General features: G+C 30.2%; 1 protein-coding gene and 1 pseudogene across 2 annotated transcripts; one reads left to right on the plus strand and one right to left on the minus strand.

The window, feature by feature from the left end:
- Nucleotides 1-541: 541 nt before the first annotated feature.
- On the minus strand, nucleotides 542-3,322 carry LOC145069728 (wall-associated receptor kinase 2-like; annotated as a pseudogene). The gene is made up of 3 exons (XR_013689658.1): nucleotides 2,346-3,322; nucleotides 2,065-2,226; nucleotides 542-1,975 (listed from the first exon to the last, which is right to left on the minus strand). The product of XR_013689658.1 is annotated as a wall-associated receptor kinase 2-like (transcript).
- A 10,284-nt stretch (nucleotides 3,323-13,606) lies between these two features.
- LOC145070740 (UPF0481 protein At3g47200-like) lies at nucleotides 13,607-17,701 on the plus strand. The gene is made up of 2 exons (XM_079017700.1): nucleotides 13,607-14,318; nucleotides 16,861-17,701. Exons 1-2 carry the CDS (start codon nucleotides 13,716-13,718, stop codon nucleotides 17,590-17,592), a joined length of 1,335 nt encoding a protein of 444 aa, XP_078873826.1. The 5' UTR covers nucleotides 13,607-13,715; the 3' UTR covers nucleotides 17,593-17,701.

Below are 17,701 nucleotides of genomic sequence, written 5' to 3' on the forward strand. Positions count from 1 at the left end.
GGTCTTTTCTGGCTGTGAAATTGGGGATGTCATATGTAGGGGAATTTTCCCTAGAAATCCCCATGGGGGCTGGGTTTGTCCGTTTTGCGGAGCTCGAACTCGGTGTCTACTCTGGAATATTGGGTAGAGGCTTCCGTTGAATCATTTGCCGTTTCCAAAAAAGTTATATATGAGTTATCCCACATCGGTGGGTGAGAAGGAAATAAAAGGTAAACTAAGCCTATAAAATGGAGCCCAACAACGCATAGAAGAACAAGTCAAATAACGTTTCAGTCGGCTATCTCTTTAGAGTCGGCTTGCTTGTTTTGAGCTTAATATAAGAAAAACATTGTTTTTTTTTTCAATAAAACGGTTTTAATTCCGGTTGAACCAGCCCGGTTTTTTCCGGTTTTCATTAAAATCGGCGGTTTTTCCGGTTCATAGTACAGACGGTTTTTGAGAGATAAGAAATCGGTAACATCACCGGTTCCCGGTTCAACCAGCCGGTCCGGTCTGGTTTTCATAACACTGGTGACACATGACAAAAAAAAAAAAAAAAAAAAAAAAAAAAAACCATTCTTTTTATTAATATAGGAACATATCATAACCAAATGGAGAAATGAGAGGATGCTACATGGGAGCTAAATTGCCACTATAAAAGTTAAAACTTTTAGCTTGGGTAAAGGCTGGTTTACTTTTGGAACTGGAGATTTTTGTTTCCTTTTTAACAAATCGTCATACTTTTCCGGTCTCTTTTAGGTATTTATAAACTTACCTACTTACCTGCCACTAGCAATGGGCAATATTGTATGCTTGCTCATGCTATCAAAGGTACTTGAACTTGCATTAGCCCCATCTTCGAATTCATAGACATTAATGGTTGGTTCTTTAAGCAAATACTCAGCTTCGTCTTCATTCAAAGTATGTTTCTCCCACGGATGCTTTTGTATCTTTGATGACAATATTCCTTCCAGTTCCATTGCTACTTCCTTCATGGTAGGCCTTTCATCTCCTTTAACATGTAAGCATCTTTCCGCAAGTCTAGAGACTGTAATGATCTCGTTATGATTTTCAGTTTGCTGCAACTGTTCATCAAGAACCTGCAAGAGTCGTCCCTCTTTCAAAGAAGATAGAAAATGCTTGGCTTGATTCCTCTCTTTCTCTGGCCTCTCAAAGTTTAGAACATTTTTTCCAGTTAAAAGTTCAACTAATACTACTCCGAAACTGTAAACATCACTCTTATCTGTCAGCTGGTTCGTCTGCAAATATTCAGGATCTAAGTAGCCTAATGTTCCTTGCACCATTGTCGCCACCTCATTCTGATCCATAGGAATTAGCTTTGATGCTCCAAAATCAGCTACCTTTGCCACGTAATTATCATCCAAGAGAATATTCGTTGGCTTGACATCTCGATGGATGACTGGGACTGATGCAGCAGAGTGCAAGTAGGAAAGGGCTTCAGCTGTTTCTGTTGCTATTCTAAGACGGATGTCCCATGTAATAGCAGACGACTTGCCTTTGTTGTGGATATGATCAGAGAGTGTGCCATTTGGAATGAATTCATAAACCAATAATGGGACCTCTGATTCCAGGCAACATCCAATCAGCTTCACCACGTTTCTGTGATTGATTTGAGAAAGGATGATCACTTCGTTGATAAATTGCTCTATCTGGGTGTCGTTTTGATCAGCTAGTTTGGACTTCTTTATGGCAACTGTTCTGCTATCTGATAGAACTCCTTTAAAAACTGTGCCATAGCCACCCTTTCCGATAATCCTGCTCTCATCATAGTTGTTGGTTGCCCTCTTAAGCTCCTCTATGGTGAACACCTTCGCCTGATCACCAGAACCTTTATCTCTGGAAATTCGTTGCTGCAACATTATTCCACCATTTTGCCTAAAGAATTTTTCTCTAAGCATCATAAGCTTACGTTTCTTGAGTCCGAAGTATAACCAGTTGACAAACACAATCAGAAATATGGCAGCAGCTGAGGAACCTGTAACAAGAAACAATGATCGATCACTAATAGCACAAATGATCTGCACCTCTAATATTAACTGATAAGATTTTGATCGGTTTGCTTACCTACTGCAATCTTAATAACGATTGATTGATCTGCAGTGCAACCTGTTCCACCTTTTTTCCCATCACCAGAGTAGCCTTTTCGACATTTACATGTATAGCTTCCTTCTTCGTCAATGCATTCATGTCGGCAATCATGATTACCATTTATACACTCATTAATATCTGTAGAGTACAAATTAAATGGTCAAGCATTTCATTAGGAGTAAACTCTTCTCTTGGTGCAACAAGGATTAGCGAATAATGGAAACAAAACACCAAAAGATGAAATATATAGCACTTACTCTCGCAGTCATTTTTAATATAAGGATTGCCCTTATAACCATTTTTGCAGCTACAGCGATATCCAGGACCTGTATAATTTCGATCGCATTCGCTGTTTCCCTTGCATATCAAAGTATTTGTGGCTGTTGCATTTTCACAAGTCGAGTTTCCAATTGCCCAGTCAAGTAACATTGGCATCCTGGGAGTTTGAAACTCACGCAGATCATTGGTTGAAAAGTTGAAGTTCCCATTTTTAAGAAAAAAGCCATAGCTACAAGGGTTGAAGTCGGTTATATTTGTATGGTTATTATTGCTTGTTACTATAATCTTGAAAGCGCTCATTCCTTCTGGAACTGCTACTTCACAACACCCAACACCTGTGCAAGATCCATTTGTAAAAAGGCTTCTCCTACCACAGTTAGAATTGCATCCTGTAACGTCAATCCTCGGACCCCTTGTTCCTCTTAAAAACGCCAACGTGTCACACCCAACTGCAACAAACTTGTTCTTGGTTGAGACCCGGATATCCGTCCCAATTTTCCCCAACGTCAAAGTTGCATGTAACCTACGAGTGGAACCAGAGCTGTTGTAGCAATCACTGGCTACAAACATCAAAATCTCCAACTCGCCTTTGTCCATCGACATACTTGAAATAACAATATTAGTTGTCCCTACACCAAGGATCGGTACCGGCTTACCGGATGTTTGGTTACAGGTTACTAGGAAATTTGAATTGTAGTAGCATTCCTCATCATAACCAAACGGGTACTCGATAGTCACATTACCACATGTTTTTTTTACAGTGCGACTCCCCTTGAGCACTTGCTGCCCCCAAACCTGCCATAACTACCACTACAAGTAGTATCTGTAAATGCATGGTTGCTTTTTGTGTGTTAATTGTGTTTTTGTTTATTGATTGGCGAAGATGAAAATAGTACTTTTATAAACATTGTCATCAAGACTTTTAGTCTCTCTTGGGTCCTAAACCTGCAGCTTGACCTCTAGTTGATTTTTGAAAAGTCTATCATTAATGTCCATTTGATACCTTCCATCCGCCTTCTTCGAAAACCATAGAGTGTGTACCAGTTGGTGTGGCCCCGATGGGTGGGTACATGTTGGGATTAAAGTATAAAAAAATGATTCAAAGGAATATAATAACAGAAAAGGAATCACGGAGAAAGGGAGTGACTGAACACCAAAAAAGACTTTTCATTTCCATCCTTATTCTAATCATTACTTTCATATATATATATATATATATATATATATATATATATATATATATATATATATATATATATATATATATATATATATATATAAGGTTACGTTATTTTGTTTTTACTAACTATTGTGTGTCAGAATGCACAAATCTGGACCACCGGATGAAATACAATCAAAGATCATGATCTGAGGGTCTATGATATCACAATAGGGTAACATGTACCATATAATCACACAAATTTCGGCATAAAGACATTTTAGTCAATTAACCTATATTAAAAAAGGAAATTTTCTGATTTTTAAGGATAATGAATTCCTTTATTTTTTAAAATCTAAACATTTTAAAATAATTCAAATTTAAAAATCCGATTTTATTCTGTCAGAATGTCAAACATTAATTAGTAAAGATATTTTCGATTTTATTCTTGCGGAATATATTTCCAATGCATATATTTTTGATAATTAACCTGATTTAATAATTCAACATATATTCTTCATATACATTCGAACATGAATACAAAATCATACATATTCTTACAAACTAATAGTCTTATACAATTTAATATAGTTATACATATTTTAATAGAATATCATCAAAAATGAATAAAAATATTAAGAAATAACATTCTTAAATATACAATTATTAAGCAAATACACATGATCTTTATCAATGGTCCAAATAATGCACTTGATTCTAACTATGATGAAAATGTGATATATTATCGTAATAATGTAATTCTTCGCAAAATATACTAGTTGTTGACCTCGATTCCAAATCTTTCTCTTGTATGATCAATATTGAATTCCTTCTTCAAATCCATTTTGAAAGAATAAGATGCATTATTCGTTAGTATTACCAATAAAACTAATGTACTTGTTGTTAACAAACATTCTCAAAAGACATTCTAACATAATGTATTTATACAAATAAATTCAAACAGAATACAAGCATTACTTATTTTATAAAAACTATATAATAGAGAATGATAATATATTCGAACAAAATGTATTTCATTTTTCCTATCTTGCAATGTTTTTTACTTTTCCTATCTTGACAAATAAGGAGATTGAAATCGAATTCTGCCAGACATTCTAAGAGTTTTGACAGAATACATACCAGATGACCAGATTCTAACATAATGTATTTCATTTTTCCTATCTTGCAATGTTTTTTACTTTTCCTATCTTGACAAATAAGGAGAGATTGAAATCGAATTTTGTCGAATTCAGTCTCTTCAAAACCTAAATCCACAAAAAAAAAACATAATCAACTTTCAAATATTCTGCTAGAATGCATTACCAGTTAAACAAAAATACTTGTTGGTCCGACTGGAGGGTTATGGTAGCGAGATAATGAACATCTGGCTACCAGGTGGGAGACGATGGAGGAGAAATAAGGAAGACGACGTGTGGTTTTACCCATATATAGATTGTACAATGAAACACCATACTTCTAATCGACATTTCATCGAACACCTTTTAGGCACACACTGTATCATCATAGATTCTATCAGTTGTTACTCATTAGTCAAACATTTCATATAATATAAACACATATTTATACAGATAAATGCTTGCAGCAATTTTGTATCCTACAAATTCATATTCCAAATCAATTAGAAAGTATTACTTAAAAAATCGATTTCAAATAATCAATGGATTTCACAGATGAGAAGAGAAGCAATAAAATCGATTTCAACAAATCAATTTTTGTGAAGAAAGAAATCGATTTCAATAACTGATAGAATCTAAAAAAATAAAATTTTGAGAAAAAAGAAAATCGATTTCATCGGTGTTGGTGGAGGAACTCACGACACTGATGGAGGCGGGAAGTGGAAGTATTGGTGGACAGTGATCGGCTGGTTGCGACATCACCGGTGAATGGTGGACGAATGCGATGCAGAGGATGAAGTCGGAGGCGGCTACAACTGTTGAGCAAGTCAGAGACGTGTTCTACCACACACGAGTAGGTCAAATATATTTACTTTATTTCCTTAATTGTAGGATTTCAAATAAATGATTTCCATAATTAAAAGTACAAAAGGTCCAAAATACCCTTAAATGATTTATTTAATTATTTATTATTTCTTGAATTCTCGTTGGTTCATTTAGGCACACAATAGTTGCTAAAAACATTTGAACCTAGCTCTCTCTCTCTCTCTCTCTCTCTCTATATATATATATATATATATATATATATATATATATATATATATATATATATAATGGAAATTAGACCTGCAAACCAAAAACACACCCAAAGGTGTTGTGTGAAATGAAGAACAGATGGTGGAATTGGGATAAACTTTATGTGACTTTATTCTCTTCTGGAAACTGATTTCAAACTAGAAGTATTTGAAAGTCTACATCCTATCTATTAAACTAAACAAAAACAAAGTAGATCTACTTATACTAAAAAACGAGCTGGATGATTGCTACCATCTAGCCCACGTATCCATGCTAAAGTGAAGCCACCATCTTTTTTATTTTCTAAAAAACCTGGTCAAAGATAGGACCAAATCTTTTGTTCTCTCAAGTTCAAGTCCAATTCCTTTCAAGAATCTTCATTTTCAAGTCGGTCCTAGGTTTTTGGTAAGCTTCTTCATAAATCACAAGTGTTTTTATACATTTTGATGTTAAATTTATCATGTTTACACACATTTTTGTGTGTTAAATTACTAGGATACCAACCCTTCCAAGAAGCTTACCAACTCCACATAAGAAGCTAGGCTCGAAACTCCCATCTTTTTCCTTTAAGACACCCACGAAATTTGTAAGGTGAGCTTCATACCCCCATTTTTGAGTTTTTCATACTTTTAAGGGGGGAATACAAGTCAAAATATGTTTGTCTTATGGATATTTCATGTTTCGCTCTCATTATTTGAATATGGAATAATAGTGGTATAAAATGTAGACATCACCACTCTTTTCTACACAAAAATCGTATAATATGAAGTTAGTATGCAAAGATAGCGAAAACTTAAGTCATTTCATGATAACAAACATCAACAGGAAAAATATGTGTTGTACAAACTACAAGATTTGGTAATTTTTACTAAAAATAGTTTTTTCTAGTAAAAATTGATATATTTTAGTCATTACTGTTTTGGTGGGTTAAAACCAAAGGATATTATGTTTTAATAACATATATTAAATACTAGACAGGAATTTAACTTTATATTTATATATAAGTTTATATAAATAGTCCACATAGAAACATACAAGGCAAACTAGGATTGGTATAGTTTGGGGGTCCATACTTTCATAATTTTTCAATGGTATAATTATTTCATTATACAAAAAAGGGAGTCGTAGTTCGCGTAAATCTGTTAATGCTCTAGTGAGACATTCTCTTCATCGTACCTAGTGAGCGTACACATTAAGTCTTGCATTATAACTAGAGTCTCCTGGATAGAGAGCGAGATAGTTGTGTATAGATCTATACGGGATTGATAACCCCACACCTAAATTGTTCGCTACAGTTAGACCGACAAGTCTAGGGTGACAAATATCTACCAATTCTGACGCCAGAAGAACGTCGTTCAGGCATAACAGTCATATTAAGCATGGTTATAATAACTCACATAGGGATTAACTATACTATTTGGTTTACGGGAAGCTTACACCTCATCAGTTTTATAAACGAATAAAACTACATACTATCTTACAGTACATCATTTCTTACATTTCTGGTCTTAGCGTTAAAGACTACAGTTTATACATAAGAAAATATTGGATTTTCTACGAACATACACTATCATTTTACAAGGAAAAGATACAAAAGTCATACGTACATTTTTAGTTTTGGATATGAGACTTACATTCATTTTTATAGAAAATATTGGCTTTTCTGGAAGTATACAAAATCATTTTAAACAAAACAATTACAAACACTTTTCATACAAAAATGTTTATGAACTCACCAACATTATTGTTGATGCTTTTCAAAACTACTTGTATTCTCAGGGAATTGTATTCTCAGGGAACCCGTAAACAGGTATTCAAATCATTTTGAGAACAGGAGCTGCTGCATCATGAATTTCTACTTTTCTGACAATTGATGCGTAACTTTTGAACAAACACAGTGTGTGAATCATGTAAACTTGTATTCTCAATGTATGATGTCTGGGTTGCTATGTTTCATTTATATTCAACTGTTATGATATTATACAATGACGTCATCCGCCCCCAGACGTTTCCGCCATTCCGGTTCGGGGGTGTGACACTTTCTACCACCATGCGTCGCCACATCATCTTGTCGGAAATCATCGATCGTTGCCTACAATCCGTCATTCTCAACCAAAACTACAGCAATTGACTAACCATACTGCCATCAATGGCAACAATGTTAGATATAGGGTTTTCAAACCACCAGATCCCCCACTAGATATAAGGTTGTACATGGGTTGTGGAAAGCAACGAATGGAGGAACTAACCAGGTAGTATGATTTTGTGGCGTAAGCTGGTAAAAGGCAACAAATGGAGGAACTGACAAGGGTGTTTGGTTGGACTTCTTGGTGGTTCAAATAGTGATAGTTCTAGTGGAACACGATCGACTTAGTGGCAAATATAAAGGATTCTGACGAATTTTGAAGAGGTAATCGCAGGTGGCTACTGGATAGAGGTGTTGGATGGAAACAGGTTGGTAGTGTTTCCGTCAAACCTCTGATGAAGGTAATTAGTGGTAGCCCCGATAATTTTCGACAATGGGATGCGGTGTTTTTGCGTATTCTGAAGTCTTTGTGGTAGAACCAATAAATTAAAAAGAATTAATATTATACATTTAAAAAAAATTAATGATCCACTAAAATATTATTTTTTATATATAGAATATAATAAATTAAATGTAATAATCCAATAAAAAAATCTAATAAATTTATAAAAAAAATAATCCAATAAAAAATTTTAAAAATAGTTAAAAGAAATAACTAATAATATAATATTATTAATATATAAATATTATATAATAAAAATAAAAATAATTGCTATATAATAATCAGATAAAAAAATTAATCCAATAAAAATAAAATTAAAAAGGAATTAATGTATAATAGTTCAATAAAATTAAAAAGAAAGAATGATTAATATATAATAATTCAATAAATTTAAAAATAAGAATTGCAAAATGGTCATTATAATTTGGTAAAAAGAGATAACTGCAAAAATGGTCCCTAAGGGTAAAATTGTCATTTTAAAAAAGTTAACGGCCAAATGTTAAAGTTACCGAAATATGGACTAAAACCACAACTAAACCATCAAATAAGGGCTTTTTTTGCTAATAAACTTTTTTTTGGACCTTACCCAAATAAATTGGCAAACTATAAGGACCATTTTTGCAATTATATATATATATATATATATATATATATATATATATATATATATATATATATATATATATATATATAAGTTTTTTATTTCAAGTTAGATAATAAACTTAATCTCTTAAATTCAATGATATCTTTCTTAGAAAGTTTCTATTTAGTTTTAAAATGATATAATCATTTTAAGATATTAAAATCCTAAGAATTTAATAATACAGTGACTTATTTATTCTAAATAAACATATTTGTTATTATAAATATTTACTATCTAATAAAATACGATATCGTTTTAATTTGTTTGTGCAGTCGAGTATGTAATTATATAGAAAAATATAATTATTCGTTAATATTTCTTTCAAATATATACCATTGAAATTTTTTCACAAGATGATGAGATATTCAATTCTAATGTAATAAAAAGAAACCCAAAGAAATGAAAATAAATTTTAATTATAAAATCATCTTTATGATTTTATGTTTTCTGTTATGGTTTAAGAATTTGTTAATAATTGATGGATATGATACATATGTACGTTAATAATGAGTTTCGTATAAATGAGGAAAGATGTGAGTTGACCATAATGTTAAAAACATATATCAAAAAAATACAAATAACAAAATCTTAAGCTTAAAAAATAATGTACAACAAAATAACGTAATCGATATATATATATATATATATATATATATATATATATATATATATATATATATATTAACAACCTAAAATCATGAAAATACAACAATTAAAAAGAACTCATTTTTATTTGTCAAGTATTTTCATCTATATATAAATATAAATTCTCCATGAATATGCTAATCTAAAACAAAAATAAATACATGTACACTTATAAATATTTTACTTTATATATCTATATCAAGCTATCTATATATTTGTATATATATTACAATATCTATATATTTGTATATATATTACAATAGAGATCGTATATTGTTAGCATCATATTCATTTGAAAATTATAAAAAATTTCAACTTATTTAATAACCATTATAACTTAAAAATATTTTTAACCAATTAAACATTACAACTCGTGAGTTTTTAAGTTATAATGTTTAATTTGTACTTATGATACTTAATTTATTTTAAATCTATAAAAAAAAATTCAGCTTATTTAATAACTCTTACAATTTAAAAATATTTTTAACTATATAAACACTACAATTTTAACTTATGATAATTGATAAAGTATAGCACTTATTTGGAATGTAAATAAATTAAATGCTTTTAATTCGAAAGGACCTGTTATATAACATATATCTAACTAGGCGAATGTCCGCGCGTTGCGTAGAAACACCTATATAGTTGAAGTCTTTACAAATATATGATTTTTTTAAATATAACAATAACGTCGTTGTTAAATTTGATATAATAATTTGTATATACTAAATTGATATAATATATTGATTATTTTGAATTATATGATAATATATACATATATTATACCTTCATAATCTCAATCGTTTGAATAACTTCTACCCGCGAGTTACACATGAATAAAATTAAATATAATATATGATTTGATGTTATTTATAGTTGTTTTCATTGTTAAATAATTTTATAAAATTTATTTGCTTATTGTTTTAATTTCTATTATTATAATTATTTAAAACATCAAACATTGTTTTTTTATTTTAAAACTAACAATATAATCATTTATATAGAGTTGTTTTTAACTATTGTTATTGTAAGTTATTTTAAGCTACTTATTTGGAAACTTTTAACGATTATAAAAATATATTTAAGAAATATTTTTGTTAAATTGAGATTACAATTTAGTTTTTGTTTTTATCACTATAATTTATCATTTTTAACTGTTTACAAAATATTCTTTAGTTTTTTTAAATGGAATTGAAATTTATATTTGAGCTGACATTGTAATGCGCAGAAACACCTATATAATTGATGTCTTTAGAAATATATATTTTTTAAAATATAACACTAACGTTGTTGTTAAATTTGATATAATAATTCGTATATTAATTTCAAAAAATATATTGATTATTTTGATATGATAATATATAAATCTAGTATAACGTCATAATCTCAATCGTTTGAATGACTTCTACTCGCGAGTTACACATCAATAAAATTAAATATTATATATGGTTTAATATTATTTATAGTTGTTATTTTTAACTAATTTTTTAAAATTTATTTGCTTAATGTTTTAATTTCTATCATTATAATTATTTAAAACATCAAACATTAGTTTTTTATTTTAAAGGTAACAATATAATCATTTATATAGAGTTATTTTTAACTATTGTTATTATAATTTATTTTAAGCTACTTATTTAAAAATTTTAACGATTATATAAATATATTTAGGAAATATTTTAGTTAAACTGATATTACAGTTTAATTTTTGCATTTATCACTATAATTTATCACCTTTAACTATTTACAAAATATTATTTGATTTTTTTAGTGGGACTGAAATTTATATTTAAGTTGACACTGTAATGTTATATTTAAATTAACAATGTAAGTATTTTGTCCAAACTGTTCAAAAACTATAGCTTTAAACTGCTAATGGTTTATATACAACAACATTTTAAATCTAATAAATTAAGTATAATATGTTAAAATTTAAAGACATAACTTTATAAATAGAAGTAAAGATATTATTTTAAAATTGAAATTTAGTCTATTTGTGATTACAATTTAGGTTTGATATTTATTTAACCTTATTAACCAATTTACAATCATTATTAGAAAGACATTACAATTTATCACTTTTAACTATTTATAAAATAATCTTTGTGTTGTTTAAGTTAAATAAAATTTATATTTATGTTGAGCCTATAATGTTATATTTTAATTAATAATTTAAGTATTTTATACAAATTGTTCAAAAATTATACCTTTAAAATGATAATGGTTTACATCCAACAATATATTAAAATTAATAAATTAACTATAATATGTTAGAAGTTAAAAAAACATAATTTTATAAGTAGAATTAAAGATATTATTTTAATATTACAATTTAGTTTATATATAAATACACTTTAGATTTGATATTTATTTAACCTAATTACCAAATTATAATTATTATTATAAAGAAATTGAAAAGTCATGGGAGTTTCAAATGAATATAGTAAAAGGAAAAAAAAATAGGGGTTTCAAATGCATGAGATTCAAGAAAAAATGTTACCTTTATAAGTATGTATGATTTGATGACTGAAATATAATAAGCTATAAACCAGGGGAAAATGCCTATAATAATATATAATTGATCAAGCGTTTAATCAATTGGCCGCAAGATTAACAAATTAATTAATGAATTCGCTCTAATAAGTGTGTTATTTGGCTATAGCATATATAAAGAATTTTGAGTAGCGGGGTTTCACAGCATGTCATGTCATTTTGAAAGCCGTTGTGTGCAAAGTGGCAAAGCATAAAAATGCATGTGTAGAAAATCAACATGTGTTTGTTCATTTTGCATTTGATACATTTGGGTTTCTGGCACCACAGGCGGTGGAGCTCCTCAACGGAGTCCAATGGCTCATGCATTCTAATGTCATATCTCCTAGATCTAAAGATATTGTTTTCAAATGAATTAATTTTATCATCCAGAAAGGTGTAGCGTTGACGCAGCTTGTTGTTGTCTTCCATCGATATGTATTGAACTATATTATTATTTGTCTGATTGAACTCCTGGATACAAAAGAGACAATATATATATATATATATATATATATATATATATATATATATATATATATATATATATATATATATATATATATATATACACACACACACTACTTCTATCTTACATCATTTCGTTGGTCCTTTGGCCAGTGAAATAAGCTCGTTCATGATTAAAGGGGTGATCCAAGATACTTCTGCCCAAAATGGCAAAATGTAAAGCCGATTGGACCTACAACGGTGGAATCAATTAGTTTTTTTTATTGTACTATTGGATTTGTTGCTAAGATTTAATGAATACTAGGCACATTTCGACATTTCTAAGTTAGTAGACCTTATTGATATCCACACTAGCTGGGTTGATATATCCGATTTTATATTAATGTGAGGTTATATTAATATGGAACAAGAGGTTGGGAGTTAATTCCCTTAAATTATCTCTTATGGTGTCACACATATGGAATTTTTTCTTGAAACTCTTATGGAGGGTGGGCAAACTAGGCGTTATTAATTGTTATTAATTGTGGTGCATTCCATTCTTGGTAAAAAAAGCTCCAAGACCTTCCAAGTCTCCGACTGATTTTCTAAAAGAAAAAATATACAATTAATTCTAAGTTAGGAGATGTTTGGATTAGCTTATTAGCTTATTAACTTATTTGTGGTGGGAATAAATAATAAGCAATAAGTAAGGAGGGAGATGCTTATTAAAATTAGCTTATTTAGCTTATTCCTAACACAATAAGCTGATTATTAAGGATTTTATTTAAACACTTAAACTTAGCTTATCGTAATGGAAATAAACAATAAGCCATAAGCACCCTTTTTTTTCCTATCCAAACATCCATTTAATGGACCCTAACTTTTTTTTACACTTGAATAATTCCTCAATAAAAAAATAGAAAGGTTACCCATGGAATGATTCAGAATTCAACATGCAACTTTGCTTTCATACGAAGATTAGAACACCTTCTCTTTGAATCCTTAAAAAAATAAAAGCATCGAAGAAAACTAAAGAAAAAGGAAACCACTGTTCATGCACGTACGATGATATTCTTGCTTGCTTCATGAGCTTACATCATCTCAGATTAAAATCTGTCCAAAACCATAGATTTTATGCAGCGAGAAACACATAATATCCTACAAATCATCCACACAGATTTTCCAAAATGGGAGAAATTGAGTGGGTGATGAACATAAATGAAGAAGTGAAGAACATGGGAGATTCTTCATCCGAAATGGAGCAGTGGAAGAAACGATCAATCTATCGCGTACCCTCTTGTGTAACAGATCTCAACAAAGGAGCTTACAAGCCACAATCAGTCTCATTCGGGCCATACCACCATGGAGAACCGAATTTAGAGCCCATGGAAGAGAACAAACGCCGAGCTCTCCTTCACTTTTTGAAAAGATACAAGAAACCCTTTGAATGCTATTTCAATGCTGTAATGGAGGTAGTGGAGGATCTCAAACACTCTTACAGTTCGCTGGATCAGAAATGGCAACAAGATACTATCGGTTTTGTGAAGATGATGATCTTGGATGGATGTTTCATGCTTGAGATCTTGCGAGCTGCTACTACTTGTGATAGCGATAATCCAGATGATGATGTTGATGATTATGCTTCTAATGATCCTATTTTTAGCAACCATGGAAAGCTTTACATCATGCCATACCTCAAACGTGACATGCTCATGCTTGAAAACCAGTTACCGATGCTGCTTCTTCACACGCTTGTCATCGCCACAAAACATGAAGATGACCCTAATCAGGTGATGATAATTATTTAATTACTAACGGTGTCTCACATCTCTTTATATATATTATATATATTGAAGTCCCTCTTTTTCTGAGAACTCTTTTGGAAAGAGAAAGAGAAATGACTCTAGATATCTATACATGTATAACTAACATGATATAGAGTGGGCGTCCAACACCTCGGGCACACAAAACTAACACTTCTGGTCTAATCTCATTGTGCCTCCATCTCAAGGAGCATAGTGTATGACTCGGCTAGACATTGTCTCCATTATATATTTGTAAGGTCTATTTGGAGAAAAAATCAAGGATTCGTGATATCCTATATTAATCTAACTAACATGCTATTAGAGTCCTATCTCTAGCACCTTAGACCATCTTCAATGCATTATATTAAGAGTTTAATGGATTGTCAAATTATCATTTCACTAACTATAATATTTTATCCATTAAACTCTTAAGAATTCAATGAATTTCCACATCAATATTTAATTATATCTTTTTATAAATAATATTGTAAAACTATAATATTACATTAATTAGAAATTAAAAGATACAAATTACAAATTATTAATTAAAGATTGTTGTATATTTTATTGTTTTAAAATATTTTTAAGATTTAAATATTTTTTTTGTTTAGAATATTATAATATAAATTAACTTGATGATTTAATTATTGAATATAAAACAAAATAAATTACAAATATTATAAATAAGAAAATAATAACATATACCTTTTGCATGTAGGGTGTAATTATTTAAATACAAAGTTTTATTGGTGAAATGGCTTAAAAAAATTTTGAAAATTTGCATACCACTCAATGGGGATTAAACCCCAATTCATTGAACTCCACCCACAATAGTGGGTTTGATGTATTGAACTCACATTTTCACAATTAAACTCACCATTAAATCCCCATTACAGATGACCTTACAGGATCACCACATCTGATCTAGTCTAATCGAGCCTTTGTTTCATGGGATGTGTTATTGTTTAACATCTACTCGGCACATTCTAATACATCTCTATTTATGTTAAAGTCCACCCTTCTTCCTAAAAGTTATTTTGTAGAGAATCTAGGAATTTGTTATCATGTACATGTCATTTAGAGATAATGACTTGAAAGGGTAATGAAATTTAAACTTTTTTTACATTTAGTCATTGAATTAATTTTTTGTGTTTCATTTACCGTTAAATTATTTAAAATTGTTCATATTTTACTTTTATGGTCGGTTATAAGTGTAAAATGTGAACAATTAATTCAGGGGTAAATCAAATACGAAAAAAATTCAATGACTAAATATGAACAAAATTGAAAGATCATTACCCTTTCAAGTCATTATCCCATAAATAAAATTTTAAAAATTGGTAAATCACACTTTTATGTTCTCCCTTTCAAGACTTCTGAGTAAATTTCATTATATCATATTATTTAGATGTAGCGTTTAATATTTAAGATTTAAATAATATATTTGTTTTCATTACAAGATTTAAGGGCATAATAGACAAGTGTTGATATTTATTAATAATCAGAATTATTCTAATAAATAATCAATTAGTGATAATTTCCTATAAGATGTGACCTTATATGATCATATTTCATTAGCAAATATCATTCTATAATGACTCTTCGGCATAAATATCTTTCAAACTCTCATGTCTTTATATCTCTTGATATAGCTTAAAATAGATGTTTTGTATATAATGCACACACATAGTGTTGTTTTCACAACATTTCATTGGAAATAGCATAACAGTTTGTAATATACACAAAGTACATGAATTAATGTAATATGGGGTTGGATAAAGGATATCTCATTATAACCTATAAAGTTATAATTATAAATAAACGAATAAACCAAATGAATGAATTTAAAAAATAAATAAATAAATAAAAACTCTTAAAAGTTTATCGCATGAACTATGATTAAAGCCACGAACTACAATATGATTATATGGTACACATTGTATTATGTAATACTCCTTACAAACACAACACAAATGAAACGTAGTGACTGAAATTAACATTATTAATCTAAGTAATTGCTACCAATCGACAAAATAAAGTAAGGGATGATTACAAAAAATGGATAATGACTTGATAGGGTAACAAACTTTTACTTTTGTTCATATTTAGTCATTGAACTTTTTTTTCGTACTTGATTTACCTATGAATTATCTTAAATTGATCCTATTTTACCCTTATGATCAGTTGTAACCAAGTCATAAGAGTAAAATGTGAATAATTTCAAATAATTAATGAATAAATCAAACACAAAAAAAAAAAGTTCAATAACTAAATATAAACGAAATAGAAAATTCGTTATCCTTTCAAGTCATTATCTCTGTCATTTAGTATTGTATCGAAGTCTACATTTAGCACCTCGAGGCTCATCTTATCTATTCTAATCTCATGGAGTCCGCATTTAGGGGCATGGGGAATGTTAGTATGTATGTATGTATATAATATATCCCGCTCCCTCCTTTGAGAAAAAATTATAGGACTCTAGTACCAATTTTAACTAACAATTAACTACTACTAAATCAATGTGCAGTATGATGAGGAATTTGTGAACAAAATGATGCAAAAATTCTGCTCTCCAAACACTCGGATCTCAAAAATGGGTCGATGCCTCCATCCATTGGATATCTACCGAAAGGGTCTGTTATGGGAAAACCCACGACACAAAAGAAAAACCCCCTCAAAACCACACCATCGATATCGGTACGTTATTGCAGAAGGTGATGAGATCGTGAGATCAGCAACTGAGCTATACGAAGCCGGGATTCGTTTCAAGAAAACCAAAACAAGAAGTTTAAAAGGGATAACTTTCCAAAGTGGGGTCCTGAAGCTTCCTCCAGTCATGGTGGATGATGCGACTGAATCGTTATTCTTGAACCTCATAGCATTCGAGAGGCTGCATGTTGGGGCTGGAAATGAGGTGACTTCGTATATATTTTTCATGGACAACATTATTGATCATGCTAAAGATGTTAGTCTTTTGCATTCGCAAGGTATAATACAAAATGCGATTGGTAGTGATAAGGCAGTGGCTAAATTGTTTAACTCGTTGTCAAAAGATATTACTCTTGATCCGGAGAGTGCGCTGGATGTGGTTCATAAACAGGTTCATAATTACTGCACGAAGCCGTGGAATGAGTGGCGAGCGAATCTTATTCACACGTATTTTAGGAGTCCGTGGGCCATTCTATCGGTTCTTGCAGCGGCGTTGCTTTTTGCACTTACTATTGTTCAGACCATCTATACGGTTTACCCTGCTAGTTAGCGATAGTAGGGGCTGTATTTCTTCATTGTACTAAAGCAACCAAAGTGTGTCATTTTTCTACCTCGTCAGTAAAGTTTATATCATTCCATTTTAATATTTTAACCTATTT

This window comes from Lactuca serriola, chromosome 8, assembly GCF_051521515.1.
Source record: "Lactuca serriola cultivar US96UC23 chromosome 8, Lser_US96UC23_V15, whole genome shotgun sequence".
Taxonomy (NCBI): domain Eukaryota; kingdom Viridiplantae; phylum Streptophyta; class Magnoliopsida; order Asterales; family Asteraceae; genus Lactuca; species Lactuca serriola.